This window comes from Zeus faber (assembly GCF_960531495.2).
Source record: "Zeus faber genome assembly, chromosome: 1".
NCBI lineage: Eukaryota > Metazoa > Chordata > Actinopteri > Zeiformes > Zeidae > Zeus > Zeus faber.
This window is the reverse complement of record NC_137193.1, coordinates 59,962,671-59,978,862: the sequence shown is the minus strand read 5'-3', so window position 1 is coordinate 59,978,862 and position 16,192 is coordinate 59,962,671. Positions and strand designations below refer to the sequence as shown.

Sequence of the window (16,192 nt, the reverse complement as noted above, 5' to 3'; positions counted from 1 at the left end):
GTACGGTTTAGAGGCGGTGGCACTGACACAAAGGCAGGTGGCTGAACTGGAGGTGGCAGAGTTGAGGATGTTGAGACTTTCATTGGGAGTGATGAGGATGGACCGGATTAAGAATGAGTAGATTAGAGGGACAGCTCAGGTTGGACAGTTTGGGGAAAAGATGAGAGAGGCCAGATTGAGATGGTTTGGACACGTGTGTAGGAGAGATGAGAGTTACATTGGGAGAAGGATGCTGAGGATGGAGCTGCCAGGTTAGAGGAAAAGAGGAAGTCCAAAGAGGAGGTTTATGGATGTGGTGAGGGAGGACATGCAGGCGGTTGGTGTAAGGGAGGAAGATGTGCAGAACAGAAGGTATTGGAGGCAGATGATCCGCTGTGGTGACCCCAAACGGGAGCGCCCCGAAAGAAGAACATATGTATATGGATATACACATATGTATATGTGTGTGTATCATATCAATGTGTGTTTGTGTATGTGTACGTTTATACATATATGTGTGTGTGTATACTTAGTAATTGATTCAAAAAAGTGTGTTATTGACAATAAATAAAATATGTGCATATACAGTGTGTAGCAGTGTGTAACAATATAATGTATACCGTACCGATAACCAGTATTTTTTTACAATTGAAGAAATAATAATGAAGTAAATCTATTAATGTACAAGAATAAAACACATACCATATCCATATGTTCAATACGTATCAGAATGGAATGTTTCCTAATTAAATAATAACTCATTATAATATTTCATTCTTCTTTTCCACAGTCTGCTTAATGTTCACGGGGTCGTATTTAACGTGCATGTGACGACATGACAGGCCTGACGTCCCAACAATCAGATCCCTCTTTGTTTGAGCCTCCGCCTGCTCTCAGCCAATAGGCGGCCAGCTTACGGCAGAGCAACAAGAAGTTTTCAAAATGGGGCTGGAAAGTACTATGGTCTGGTAAGAGCGACACCAAATAAGAACAACAGTCCGACCATAGTTAATGTTCGTGGAGCCGCTTTGTGGAAGCCCTGAATGGAACACGGCTGCTTCGCAGTGTCATTCCGAAAAATGTGTTTTTAAAGCGAAGCCGTTAAAAAAAGGTCGTTAAGCTTGCTAAGCTAACCTTAGCATCGGCGCCCTAGCTGAGTCATTCCAACTCGTTCTCATCGGGTTTTGTCGCATCGGTGGCGCCGTCTCCCAGAGTTTTGTCGCCAAATCAAGTGGAATCAAGTTGAAATAATGAGTTGACACTGTTTCTAATGGATTGTCTCGGCCGCAGTCTCTCTAGCTGGCTCTGCATCACCGCTAGCCGACGTTAGCTGCAGCATTAGAAACGCTGGGAACTACTCTGCTCCTTCAATTGTTAAAACTGCTGTCCGTCCTACCGTCAACGTATGAGATCCTATATATATCACATTTTTATTTTTTATTCCTTGTTGTAGATATCATGAGCGTTACCCGAGGACAATTGTCACCTTAATTTCCTCAATGTCCCTATGTTTTTCCCTTAGGTTTATCGTACATCGCCAATTTTATTTTTATTTTTTTGTAATTACAATTATTACTTTTTTTTTTTTTGGTTTGTGCCTCATGGCCTGATCATATGGTGCCTCATTCATAGTTTTACGTTTATTTTAAGGTTTCATGTATATTACCAGATGTTTTTGTATGTATATGTTTTATTATATTTCAGCTTTATTCTATATTGCCAGTCTGTTTTAGTTTTATTTAAGCCTTAATCTGTATAGCCAGCTTTTCTGTTTTTTTTACCTTTATTGTATGTTGCCAGTTTTTTTTTTTCCATTTTTGTTATATTTTAACTTTATTGTATAGAATATTTTCTATTTTTGTTCTTATTACTTGATCATTATTTTCCCTATGGTTTTGATGTGAGCTCTGTGTATATGTCTGTATCTGTCTGTCATGAGTGCATATGTTATAGCTCTCAGAGGAACAAGAAATTATTTCTTAGTTTGTCACTAATAGGCTATGTGCTATTTCAGAACCGTTCAGGTCTTGTTTCTTTATTTCCAGTGTGGACAACAGCGAGTACATGAGAAATGGAGATTTTCTGCCCACCAGACTACAGGCCCAGCAGGATGCTGTCAACATCGTCTGCCACTCCAAAACACGCAGCAACCCCGAGAACAACGTGGGCCTCATCACAATGGCAAAGTAAGAAAACTGGGAATATTCCACTCTAACGGATCACTATAATGGTTTTGAGTCGCATTTTTGTGAAATGGTAGCGTGCTGTTGAGACAACATTGCTTGATTTGAATATATATTTTTTTGTTTACTGATTTAGTTTTATTTAATCTTAGTTGTTTTTACATTCATTCATTTAGCAGACGCTTTTGTCCAAAGCGACTTACATGAGATGATGGAAACAATCGAAGCATGCATCGACCATTGGAGATTTATATTTAAAGGAGCAATACACAACTTTTTTTGCTTTTACTTGTCATTATGAGGCTAATGTTGATTGCACAGTGTGGCTCAGATTGCTAGAGATTGCTAGACCGGGTACGAACTCCTGGGAAAAGGCTAGATTTATGGCAGTGCATCACAGGACATGGGTCAACCAATGTGCAACCATTAGCAGAAAAGGCAGACGGTGGAGCAATCTACTCCAGGAAGATTATAAACCCTTGAATATAAAAATAACTAATTGAAATCAGTTGAGAAATGTAAATGTTATAGTGCTTTTTATCCAGAAAAAACACAGCTCCAGAGTTGACTTGTTTGTTAACAGGCCAGTCTTGCAGCTCCAATATGGTGGCGACGTTAACGTATCACAGCTACGAGCCGAAGCAAGTCAAGTCACACTTTATTTATAGAGCGCATTTCATACCAGGGCAACACAATGCGCTTTACAAAGAATTACGAAAAAGAAAGAGAGAACGTAGTTATCAGCCGATCATTACAAAAGAATGCCCCTGAAACAACAGCAAAAACAACAATAAAAGCAACTCCAACCACAGTGGCAGCCACAGTAACAACAAACCAACAACAGCAGCAGCAGCAACAACAACAACAACAACCACAGAAACAACAACAACGGCAGCAGCAACATCGACGCCAGCAGCAGCAACAACAACAGCAGCAACGTACACGCAAAGACTTCACCGGAACAGGAAGTGGTAGCTTTCACCGGAACTGGAAAGGTCACTCAGGTTAGAGATGCTTAAGTTGAGATATAAGGCTACGATAAGTTTAGGTACAAGGCAAGCGAGAGTCAAGTTTAGGTACAAGGTTAGCAGCAGCGACGACAACACCAGTTAAGGTATAAGGTTAGCGGCACCAACAACATCACCGGCAGCAGCAGCAACGACAACACCAGCAGTGACAATACCAGCAGCAGACAACAGCAGCAACAAAAACGGCAACAGCGCACAAGCAAAGTCGTCACCGGGACCGGAAGTGGTAGCTCTCACCAGAACCAGAAATCTTCTCGTCTGTATTGAGTCAACAGTGTGTACCATCTCATCTCAACGAAGTAAAGCACAGCAAAGACCTCACCAGAACTGGAAGTGGTTGCCCTCACCGGAAACGGAAATTTAAACTGTGTGCACCATCTCATCTTAATCCAGTCACGGTCCTTTAATTAGCGACCCTAAGTTACGGGTCAAGTTTTCAATCAGACTTCAGGAGGGAGATCCTTTTGACTCTCTCTCTCCGAAAACACACCCTTCTTATGATCCTCTAACTGTAATATCACAACAGAAACAACCACAGCAACAGAAATAGCAGCAATATCAACACCAGCAGCAACAACAGCAAAACCAAAGCAGGAGCAACAACAGCAACGCACGCGCAAAGACCTCACTGGAACCGGAAGTGGTAGCTCTCACCGGAACCGGAAAAGTCACTCAGGTTAGAGATGTTGAGTTGAGGTACAAAGTTAGAGATATTTAAATTAGGGTATAAGGTTGGAGATTGTTATGTTTAGGTATAATGTTCGAGATGATTAGGTCAAGGAATAAGGTCAGATGGTTAAGTTTAGGTATAAGGTTAGCAGCGGCAACGACAACACCAGTTAAGGTATAAGGTTAGCAGCACCAACACCACCACCAGCAGCAATAACAACACTAGCGGCTACTGTACCAGCAGCAACAATAGCAGCAGCAAAAACAGCAGCAGCAACAGCGCACAAGCGAAGATGTCACCGGAAGTGGTAGCTCTCACCGGAACCAGAAATCTCATCTGTATTGAGTCAACAGTTCTCAGGGAAGCAACGCAGACAGAAGACGTCACCGGAACCGGAAGTGCAGCCCGTACCAGACACTGAGATTTCAACTGTGTGTACCATCTCATCCAAATCCAGTCATGGTGGATGGTCAAGTTTAGGTATAAGGTTAGCAGCAGCAACAACAGTACCGCAGAAACAATAGCAGCAACAGAAAACAGCAGCAGCAACAGCGCACAAGCGAGGACATCACTGGAACCAGAAGTAGTTGCTCTCACCGTAACCAGAAATCTCCTCATCTGTATTGAGTCAACAGTGTGTACCATCTCATCTCAACAAAGTAACGCAGAGCAAAGACGTCACCGGAACCGGAAGCGGTAGCCCTCACCAGAAACGGAAATTTAAACTGTGTGCACCGTCTCATCTTAATCCAGTCACGGTCCTTTAATTAGCGTCCCTAAATTACGGGTCAAGTTTTTCATTCTGACCTCGGGAGGGAGATCCTTTTGGCTATCTCTCTGAAAACACACCCTTCTTATAATCCTCTCTATCACAACAGAAACTACAACAACAGCAACAGAAATAGCAGCAGCAGCCACAAAACAAAAACAGCAGCAGCAACATCAACTCCAGCAACAGCAACAAAAAAACAACAGCAAAAAAGACAACAGCAACACACACACAAAGAAGTCACCGGAACCGGAAGTGGTAGCCCTCACCAGAAACGGAAATTTAAACTGTGTGCACCGTCTCATCTTAATCCAGTCACGGTCCTTTAATTAGCGTCCCTAAATTACGGGTCAAGTTTTTCATTCTGACCTCGGGAGGGAGATCCTTTTGGCTATCTCTCTGAAAACACACCCTTCTTATAATCCTCTCTATCACAACAGAAACTACAACAACAGCAACAGAAATAGCAGCAGCAGCCACAAAACAAAAACAGCAGCAGCAACATCAACTCCAGCAACAGCAACAAAAAAACAACAGCAAAAAAGACAACAGCAACACACACACAAAGAAGTCACCGGAACCGGAAGTGGTAGCTCTCACCGGAACCGGAAGTGGTAGCACTCACCGGAAACGGAGAAGGCAGTCAATGTGGTGTCTATGTATATACTGTATGTCTATGAATGCGCGACCAAAGTAAATAAAATTAAACAGAAATTGTGACAATGTATAGATAGTCCTACCTGCCTGATGTTGGCGGGGCTTTTCGCTTGATATTTGATCTCTTTTGCTCTTTTTCTAAATGATGGCATTCTGTTTGTTGTGCGCCTTCTTAATTTGTGGGATTTGAGAAAGTTGTAACATACCAACTGGAGGAGTCCAAGATGTGTTTCATTGACTCAGAGTGCATCGGAAAACAAGGGCCCAGAAAACTATAAATAATTACAGAAAGACTTCACCGCGTCATTACGTCACTCTGTCATTGTTGCTCCACACGGCACCAAACGGGCACCTGTCTGTCACTGTGAGTGCAACTCTATTTCCACAGACAACACGATGAGTTATAACAATAAGAAGTTCTGGTTTACAGGCAACCATAAACAGCTTTTTGTTTTGCGCTGTGTCGACCGCATAGTGGTTGCTACATGAGACGACAGACCGGGTGGGTGAGCTGATGCAGCGTTCAACATAAACTCAAATCGAGCTGTGTTTCAGAGAACCGGGAACCTCAGCCCTTTCCTGTTTGCGATGGTGATGGACAGGTTCACAGATTCAATCAGGCAGGAGTCTCCATGGACTATGATGTTCACGGATGATGTGATCTGTAGTGAGAGTAGGAAGCAGGTGAGGAGAGCCTGGCGAAGTGGAGGCATGCATGAGAGAGAAGAGGAATGAAAGTCAGCAGGAGTAAGACACAATACATGTGCCTGAATGGGAGGGAGGGCGGCAAAAAGCTGAGAATGCAAGGAGTGGAGGTGGAGAAGGCGGATGAGTTCAAGTACTTGGGTTTGACCATCCAAAGCAGCGGAGAGTGTGGGAGAGAGGTGAAGAAGAGAGTACAGGCAGGGTGGAGTGGGTGGAGAAGAGTGTCCGGAGTGATCTGTGACAGAAGGGTTCCAGCAAGAGTGAAGGGGAGGCTCTACAGGACGGTAGTGAGACCAGCTATGTTGTACGGTTTAGAGGCGGTGGCACTGACAAAAAGGCAGGTGGCTGAACTGGAGGTGGCAGAGTTGAGGATGTTCAGATTTTCAATGGGGGAGACAAGGATGGACAGAAATAAGAATGAGTACATTTGAGGGACAGCTCAGGTTGGACAGTTTAGTGAAAAAGTGAGAGGCCAGATTGAGAGGGTTTGGACACGTGTGTGGGGGAGATGAGAGTTACATTGGGAGAAGGATGCTGAGGATGGAGCTGCCAGGCCAGAGGAAAAGAGGAAGGCCAAAGAGGAGGTTTATGGATGTGGTGAGGGAGGACATGCAGGCGGTTGGTGTAAGGGAGGAAGATGCGCAGAACAGAAGGTATTGGAGGCAGATGATCTGCTGTGGCAACCACTAAGGGGAGCAGCCGAAAGAAGAAGACGTAGTTTTAGAGAACTGGGAAAACTGAAATACGTACCAAACACGCTAAACTGATATTGCTGCCTGCAGCTTTATTTATTATTATTATTTTTATTGCCTATTTTTGATGTGAGCTTCTATGACACGGCAGTTTGATGATAGTGTTTGATGGCACTGTTTTCCCTAGAACTTGTTTTTTTTTAGGCCTGGTGGGATGCTCCGAAAAAGCCCTAAACAGACGAGGCACGCGGGTTGGCATATTGGCGTGGTTGGCTTCAATCAGATGGTGCAGCAGGCAATCTAGGATTTATATTTGCGCAGTGTATTTGAGGCTTAAAACAAAGTGATCACAAGGAGACGGTGACTTAACAAGTTGCATTTATTGCATAAAAATAAGCTGTGTAACCAATGACTATTTCAAAACATTAGCACATCATCAACACAGTGTGCATGATTCATTGCAGCACTTTATCTTCTTTGGCTTGGAGAAAATTTACCATGGGGTCAGGATATGGAAATTTTGTCACAGGAGATCCATTTATTGAAATCTTCATGCAGGACCCAAAGTGCTCTCCTCATTCCTGAGGTCTGGTCTGTTTTCACCTACCAAAAGAGAAGATTTGTCTTTATTTAGTAAATTGTTACATTTAAGGATAGATTGCTATCAAATCAATCATGTGTTGTGAGTTATAGCCTGGTACCCTGTTCATGGTGGAGAAATCATGTTCACAGTTTACACTGCCCACAGGAACTGTGAGCGCTGTAGACTTTGATTAGGGATACCGCAGTCACGTGACATCACAGTGGTACTGAGCTCATTACCGTAATCACCGCCAATAAAAGTAAATATGGCTTTGTAACAAATCCTGAACTAAACAAACAAGTCTGTCTCACTATCTGTCTATCTATCTAATCGCTTTCCTCTGTTTTTTCTGCAGTAACTGTGAGGTCCTGACCACATTGACCCCGGACACCGGTCGCATCCTGTCCAAACTCCACGCTGTCCAGCCCCGAGGAAACATCTGCTTCTGCACGGGAATCAGAGTGGCCCACGTGAGGAATATATACCTGCTTTGTTGGATAACTATTTGCTTTGGGGCTTTGGTTGACGTGTGTTTTTATTTTTTGCAGCTGGCCCTAAAACACAGACAGGGAAAAAACCACAAGATGAGAATCATCGCCTTCGTCGGAAGCCCTGTCGAGGACAACGAGAAAGACGTGAGTAAAGCCCCTTTCCCACATGGAATCCATAACAGTGAGACCAGCGCTTCAGTTTCCAGCTCCGTCTCCCAACCCCTCCTGGGCAGACTCTGTTTCCTCCACTAACATAGCTGGGACAGGTCCCCCATCCCCGGACACAATAACCCTAACCCAATGTTATTAAATCAGTGTGATCATTTTTAACCTGTCCTACACTCTCTGCCTCCTGAGAAGGGGCATTCTCCACCCGTTCTACCTCTCCCTGTCCACTCACTCCCTTTCCGGCTCTGTGCCTCCGTGCAGCCGACGGGCAAGCGAAGTGCTTGTGCCCTATGTCCCTTCACAGCAGCCCATCCCTAACACTAGGATCCGAGCTGCATTTTTAGCAAGAAGAATACCAAACTGGACGTGTTTCAGTTTCTCTTCTTTGCAGCCGAGTGCCACAGTTCAGATCTGACTCGCCATTTTTCCGAATGTTGTTTTTTTTTTTTCCCTTGTAAAGAAATTATTTTAAAAATATTTATATGAAATAAATACTCGGAAAAACCCACTATTTGTGCTTTGCCGATATTCAGATTGCTCTCCACCCCTACTTTACGTGCTTTTCCCGAAATTTTTACTTCTTTCATTCCCACACACTTCCTTATTCCGTACCGGCATTTTCCCGGAAATGATACAAGATCGAGAGTGGGGAAATTTACGGAACGACTTTTACTGAACATTGAAACCGGCTCCTGTTCCCACATTAAGTCAATAGGGAACATTGCCAGTAGATTTATGTTTTTCAGTGCAAGTTGGAAAGGGACTATACTTTCTACAGAATCCTCTCCACAACTTTGAACATTCCCTTTAGCTCCCCCCTCAGTTCAAGTATTTTTCTTTGCGGATATACTTATACTGTTATCATTAGTGCCACTACTATTATTATTATTATTATTATTATTATTATTATTATTATTATTATTATTATTATTAGGGGTCCCTCCTATTGTTATTGTTCGGATAATTATTATTATAATTATTCTCCTTGGTACTTTTCGATCGAAAAGTGTTGGAACAGGACGGCCACTGCAGCTACGGACACGGCTGAGATCTCATTAGAACCTGGACGTCTCAGACATCACATGGTTCAAGTTTCAACCCACATACAAAGAAGGAATCAGTGAAAACCGATGAACTGAAGTAGCATCACCCACATGCCAAGGTTGTTAAACTTCCGGGAGCTAGCTGTTAGGGAGCGAGATAAGTTTGTGGAGTAAGACGCTTTGTGACGATGACATCCAATTCGCTATAAATGGTGTGTGTGTGTGTGTGTGTGTGTGTGTGTGTGTGTGTGTGTGTGTGTGTGTGTGTGTGTGTGTGTGTGTGTGTGTGTGTGTGTGTGTGTGTGTGTGTGTGTGTGTGTGTGTGTGTGTGTGTGTGTGTGTGTGTGTGTCGTCATGCCTGTTTGACGTCGGCGGGATATTTCGTTTGATATTTTATTGTTTTGCCCTTTTTGTAAAAATGAACGCAGTCTGTTCCATCTAACTTGGTGATGTGTACCTCCTTCGGCATTGGAGCAAGTCCTAACACGCAAACTGAAGGAATCAAAAACAGTCCAAAACATTTTCTGTTTGTGTCCTCACACATGGAGTCTGTTTGCAGCTCCAGAGTAACAGGTCTGAATCGCGTTTGTTTTATTTTAGTCTCGAAAGTTAAAAAGTTAAGGAAATGTCCCTTAGGAACATGCAGTGTTTAGTCCGTTTGAATGGAGGCGTGTTGTTGGGAACTTCCACATGGAGTGATTTCCTTCCACAGAGACACCGTGAGGCAGGACTCTGTGTACTACTGGTAGTAGATGGCCATCTTCTAATTTTTAGGATAAAGTCAACACTCCGTGTATCTTTGTAGCAGTAATTCTGCGTGTCACCTGGACTCGGAAAACTGGAGTCACCTCGTCATCTCATGAGTCGATGCTGCTTTCATTCGAAACTCTGATGTGCAATGCTGATGTGAAGATGAGTGACAGCATAAACTGATGCGACGTTTCATAGGAACTCGAAAATTTGTTGTTGGTATCAATAATAGGCCTTGTGTATTGCTGCCTCCAGCTATATTTATTATTGTAGTTATTATTACTACCATTAATTCTCTTATTATTGTTATATCAGAATCCGAATTTACTTATTCCGCCACGGGCATCTACATGCACAAGGAATTTGTCATGGTGAGGGATGGTGCGTTTCTACAGATCAGCATTAAAAAAACAAGTCTTGACAAAAAAATCTTATAATAAAATCTAATAGAATACAAAGTAGTCAAGAACTGCCAAATATGCACAAATTATTGTTACTGGATTACTGTTATTATAATCCCACATTATTCTCACTACTCTGATATCTCACCCGACTATGGATGGAAATTCTTATACAGTATGGCTATACACATTTTTCAATTTGGACTTTCTCGCCAAGGATTGATAAAGTGTTAGGTTATATGCTACATACTATGCTCAAAGTTGCTGGAAATGTTGCTATACTGAAATTAAATGTATTTTCTACCCGAGCAAAATGTCTTATTTCCATCATTTTCCCTCAATCAGGTAATTTACCTTCTCCTTCATTATCTGTCTGTCTTCCTCTTTCTTCCATCAATCTCCATTGCTCTGTTCCAACCTGGCAACCCGTGCAGCTTGTCAAACTGGCCAAGCGCTTGAAAAAGGAGAAGGTTAACGTGGACATAATCAACTTTGGCGAGGAGGTGAGAAAATTTGAATGCATTGTACCCCCTTCCCCAAAAAGTAAATGCAAGCATGGTGTTTATGTGTGTTAAAATCTTTTTATTTATTTACTGTTGACATTTTTATTTATTTTTCTTGAGGGTTTTTTTGTCTGATTATTTGGCTAATATTTAATGTTAAACATTCAGTTTATTGTATATTACCCTGTTTTGTTTTTTTGTTTTCTTTCTGCTTCACTGTCAGAGTTTTTTCATTAGTTATTGTATATGACCAATTTTTCCTGTTTTTTTTCTGTTTGAGATTTGTATTTCTGTCATGTCATCGTGGATAAATATGTTTATGTTGCAATATTTCTTTATTGCATACAGTTAACTGTCAAGTTTTATTGTAGTCCATATATTGTGGGGGATTTTATTTGTATTTATTTTTTTTATCCCATCGGCTTATTATTATTGCCTATTTGAGGCAATCTTCTCAGACGCTGTAATATCCCACCGGTGATGAATAAAGTATTCCTTTAATAATCTAAATTAACCAGTATTTTTATTTCCCTCCATCACTATCTGTCTCCTTCTCCTCCCCCTCCTCATGTCGTAAGGAGTTGAACACGGAGAAGCTGACTTCCTTCATCAACACTCTAAACGGGAAGGAGGGAACAGGCTCCCATTTGGTCACCGTTCCTCCAGGGCCGAGCCTCGCCGACGCGCTGCTCTCCTCTCCCATTCTCGCCGGAGAGGGAGGCTCCATGATGGGTCTGGGTGCGAGTGACTTTGAGTTTGGCGTGGATCCCAGCGCCGACCCAGAGCTGGCCCTGGTACGATGCAGATTAAAAAAAGCAAAAAAAAAAAAAAAAAACAAAGTGGGTGGGATGGATCAATGGATGTCGGTTGATCTGGTTAAACTAATAAGAACCAACCAGTCAGTTTTATTTTATTTATTTATTTATTTTTATTGGATTCAGCTTGCCACTAACTTGAGGGGTATATTCAAGGTGTGGTCTTAATTTTTGCTCATCAAAAAATAGACCATAAATAATAAAGCAATACAATAAAACTGAATTAATCAATATTGCGTTAGGGGTTGGTTAAAGGGGCAATAAATAACTTTTGCGCTGCTGTCGCAAAGATAACGGGGTAGCTCCATGTAAATGATCAAAACCACTTTGCAAATGAGAGAGAAGAAGCATGTTTACCCAGGAGGTCAATTGAAATTGTCACAATTTTAGTTGAATCTTATTTCTTTTGGTTGCGCGAAAATAGACATTGATATATACGTAGACCCCGCATTGACTGCTTCGGCTCATGGCTGCGATACGTCACCATCTCTGTCATCCTCTAAACAAACACAAGTAATTGGGAAAGCACTATAACGTTAACGTTTCTCAACCGATTTCAATGACTCGTTTTTATAATCAAGGGTTTTATGTTCTACCTGGAGTAGATTGCGCCACCATCTGTCATTTCCTCTAATGGTTGTGCATTGGTTGATGCACTTCCTGTGACCCACTGCCATAAATCTATCATTTTCCTGAGAGTTCATACCTAGTGGCCTTTGGAATGCGTAGTGATATCAAGGCTTATAGGGAACCAATCTAAACAACTATTGTGTCATTATTCTATTCCAATTACGCTGTGCAATCAACATTAACATCGTAATGATAAGTAAAGCAAAAAAGTTTTCTATTGCTCCTTTAACTAGGGGATAAACAATAAATATGATTGAAACTAGAAGATGGATACATTAACATGGACAATAATACTAAAGAAATTAACAATAACTAATGAAATAAAATTTGAAATGAACCTAAAGAAACAATGAACGTAATGAATTAGGTAATGTACAATAAACCTAATGATAGACAATAGATATAACCCAAGAAGTAACAAAAACACAATATATTGACCTAAAAGATAAACAGTGTTTGTTCATATACACAAACTAAGGGATACCTTTGCATAAACCTGTAAAAAAAGAAAAATAATGAATAGGACAATGAACAGGTGCTAAAGATAAATGATGAACAGTAAACATTTTGATAATGTACAATAACCCAAATGATAAACATTGAATATAAGTTAAAAAAACAAACAATAGAAAATAAACATAAAACTTAAACAGCAAACAAAATGTTGGCAATAAACATCAAAAATGTAAAGTAAACATATACATCACTATCAACAAATTCACATTCTGGAAGTTGTCCAATTTGGGAGGTGGGAGAGAGAGAATATGGGGGGTAGATGAGTGAGAGGGAGGGAGAGGAGAACTTTATTTTCTCATTTTAACAAAGTAAACACATTGGCCTTTGCCACGATTCACCATGATAAACATTTAATACAACCAAAAAAGTAACTAGAAAAACTACAGAAATGACCTAGAAAATTAACATTAAAAAATAGCAATTAGTAACAACTAATTAAATAAAATTAACAATAAACTGTATAAATGTGGGTAATTTACAATAAACCTAATGATAACCTTTGGCCATGCTCATACATTTTAACATAGTAAACACACATGGTCTCTGTCGTCGTGGTAGGCTCTCAGAGTGTCCATGGAGGAGCAGCGGCAGCGGCAGGAGGAGGAGGCCCGTCGAGCAGCTGCTGCCTCTGCAGCCGAGGCCGGTGTGCCCACACCCACCGCCGATGGTGAGGCTCAGCTAGGACGCTGCGCAAACTCCAAAATGGAAAGAAAAAAAACGACCTCTGCTCTATCTTTGGATTGCGTTTTGTTTTCAGAGTCGGAGGAGGCCTTGCTCAAGATGTCGGTGTCTCAGCCGGAGACGGGCGTCGCCGTGCTGCCCGACTTCAGCAGCATGACGGAGGATGAGCAGATCGCCTACGCCATGCAGATGTCCCTCGCAGGAGGAGGTGGACCACCGCTGCTTTTTATTTCTATTTAGATTATTTATCTGTTTTTAATTTGCCGTCTCTGTTCATTGGTCGTGTCAAAACTGGAACCATCCGTCCCCTTCCCCCTTTTCTGTGTTGAGATAGACATGGTACATTATACCACCTTTTATAAGTCATGATAAAAAATATTATTTACATGATAAGATATGAAAGTACTAAGGGCACTTCAGGATTTATTTAATCAACCATACTTAGAACTTGTAATTATTGGTACTGCTGCTATCATATGATCTACACTTAATATACAGCTGTTTACAACCGCACATTACTACTCTGCTGCTGCTACCTGGACTTACTTTAAAGTAACTGCCATCCGCCTACATAGGGCACACTACTACTAGTTAGCATAGTGCTACTCTTTAGAATAGTGATACTATTTAAAATAGAGCTACTGGTTAGTATATTACTACCAGTTAGTATAGTGCTACTATTTAGAACAGTTATACTATTTAGAGCAGTTATACTAGTTTGAATAGTGTTATTATCTATAACGGTTATACTAGTTGGTAAAGTGTTACTATTTAGAATGGTTATACTAGTTCGTATGGTGTTACTATCTATAATGGTTATACTAATTAGTATAGTGCTGCTATTTAGAATGGTAATAATAGTTAGTATGGTGTTACTACTAGAACAGTTGTACTATTTAGTCTAGTGCTACTATTTAGAACGGTTATACTAGTTAGTATAGTGCTACTATTTATAATGATCAAACTAATTAGTATGGTGTTACTATTTAGAACGTTATACTAGTGAGTATAGTGTTACTATTTAGAAGAGTTACAGAGGTACCTTGAGTAACGAGTGCACTAACATACGAGTTTTCCGAGTTACGAGCCGTCGTTCCGTCAGTTTTTTGTATTGCGTGCGAGCAAAAATTTGAGTTATGAGGAGGTAACTCAGGTACGCCGCCGCTGGTGGGCGTGGCGAGCGAATGCATCCAGCGTCTCACTCCTTCACTTCACGTAGTTACCTGAGCGTGGAAGCATCGCTTTTGTGTTTTGTGCTTGCAATTTGTGCTTTTTGTGCAGTTATTTTGCCAATTTTTTTTTCCGAACCATGGGTCTGAAAAAAAAAAAAGTGCTGAGAAGAAGAAGCGGATGATATCCATTGACTTAAAGCGCAAAATAATAGGAAAACATGAGCGAGGTGTGCGTGTGATGGAATTGGCGAGGCAGTACGAGCGTAGTACTTCTACCATATGTACCATACTGAAGCAGAAGGAGACAATAAAGGGTATTACGCCAGCCAAGGGCGTTAAAATAATGTCTAAGCTGCGGACCACTGTCCATGAAAAGATGGAGAATCTGCTGTTGGTGTGGTTGATGGAGAAGCAGCTCGCAGGAGATAGCGTGACGGAGGTTATCATCTGCGAGAAGGCAGAAGAGAAGAGAGATCTACACATTATTTTATTGTGTTTTACTATGGTTCTTATACAATATTTATTTATAAATACATTTTTCTTATTTGAAACACGTAACAAAAAAAAAATAGGGGTGTTTTTCTGCGGGCTGGAAAGGATTGTCATTTCAATTAATTTCAATAGGGAAAACTGATTTGCTATACGAGCAGATTGAATTGCGAGCTCTGTCACGGAACAAATTAAACTCGTAAGTCAAGGTACCACTGTATACTAGTTAGTATTGTGTTTCTACTTAGAATAGTTATACTAGTTAGTATATTTTTACTATTTAGAACAGTTATACTAGTTAGTATAGTGTTACTATTTAGGACAGTTATACTAGTTAGTGAAGTGTTACTATATAGAACAGTTATACAAGTTAGTATAGTGCTACAAGTTAGTATAGTGAGAGAGAGAGAAATAATAAAGTTTTGTTTTCTGTGATTCAGAGTATGGAGACATGGACACAGGAGCCCCCATGGACACGGCAGAATCTGCCAAGGTGGGTGGGGCAGTGTTTAAAAAAAAAAGCCGTTTTACGCCCTGTGAATCGTACATTAACTCTGTCTCCTCTGGATGTTTGTTTTCTTTCAGGAGGAGGATGACTACGACGTGATGCAGGATCCGGAGTTCCTCCAGAGCGTCCTGGAGAACCTGCCGGGCGTCGACCCCAACAACGAGGCCATCCGCAACGCAATGGGCTCCCTGGCCTCACAGACGGGCGGCAAAACGGACGGAAAGAAGGACGAGGAGAAGAAGAAATGAGGAGGAGGAGGAGGAGGATGACACGAACAATAGAAAACGATAAGACTGACGTTACGTGACCCAATTGACCCTGCACGGCCGCGCCCACACGTTGAACACATTCTGACCAATCCAAGTGATTTAAACGTGTGGAACTACATTGTATTATTGAGTAGAATGTTAAGATACGAACCAATGAGTGGATCCCGTTTGTGTTTGTCGTTGTGCGGCGCAACACAGCGTATAGACGTAGAAACTGCCTTTTGCTTTTTACTGGACTCCATGAACTCCGTGCTGACCTTTGACCCTCTATCTGACCGGAACGCCGTTTCTAAGGTGGAGATGGGTTCGCCGTTCCTCTGTCGTGTCGTCTTTGTTTTCCTTTTGCAATAAAAGAAAAAAATGTGTGGAAAACATGGCGTCGCGTCGTTTGTTCCACATCGGAATACGGATCCCGAAACGAGGGTCGGTCAGCGGATATAGTTTAAAGGGATGGTTTGTTGTCTCTTGTATTAATAAAGTACCTTTAACT

At 41.5% G+C, this 16,192-nt stretch overlaps 1 protein-coding gene across 1 annotated transcript; it reads left to right on the top strand.

Annotated features, from left to right (window-relative positions):
* The first annotated feature begins 897 nt into the window (after positions 1-897).
* On the top strand, positions 898-16,068 carry LOC307229092 (26S proteasome non-ATPase regulatory subunit 4). The gene is made up of 10 exons (XM_079998969.1): positions 898-947; positions 2,025-2,165; positions 7,622-7,736; positions 7,815-7,901; positions 10,554-10,622; positions 11,201-11,416; positions 13,142-13,250; positions 13,341-13,472; positions 15,366-15,418; positions 15,511-16,068. Exons 1-10 carry the CDS (start codon positions 922-924, stop codon positions 15,679-15,681), a joined length of 1,119 nt encoding a protein of 372 aa, XP_079855095.1. The 5' UTR covers positions 898-921; the 3' UTR covers positions 15,682-16,068.
* The last annotated feature ends 124 nt before the right edge of the window (positions 16,069-16,192 follow it).

Bases quoted from the DNA above. Each gene is read 5' to 3' on its own strand.
- LOC307229092 (XM_079998969.1), top strand. From the start codon at position 922: ATGGGGCTGGAAAGTACTATGGTCTG. The intron at 2,166-7,621 runs GTAAGAAAACTG...TTTTTTCTGCAG, and splicing joins GGCCTCATCACAATGGCAAA to TAACTGTGAGGTCCTGACCA. The intron at 10,623-11,200 runs GTGAGAAAATTT...TCATGTCGTAAG, and splicing joins TAATCAACTTTGGCGAGGAG to GAGTTGAACACGGAGAAGCT.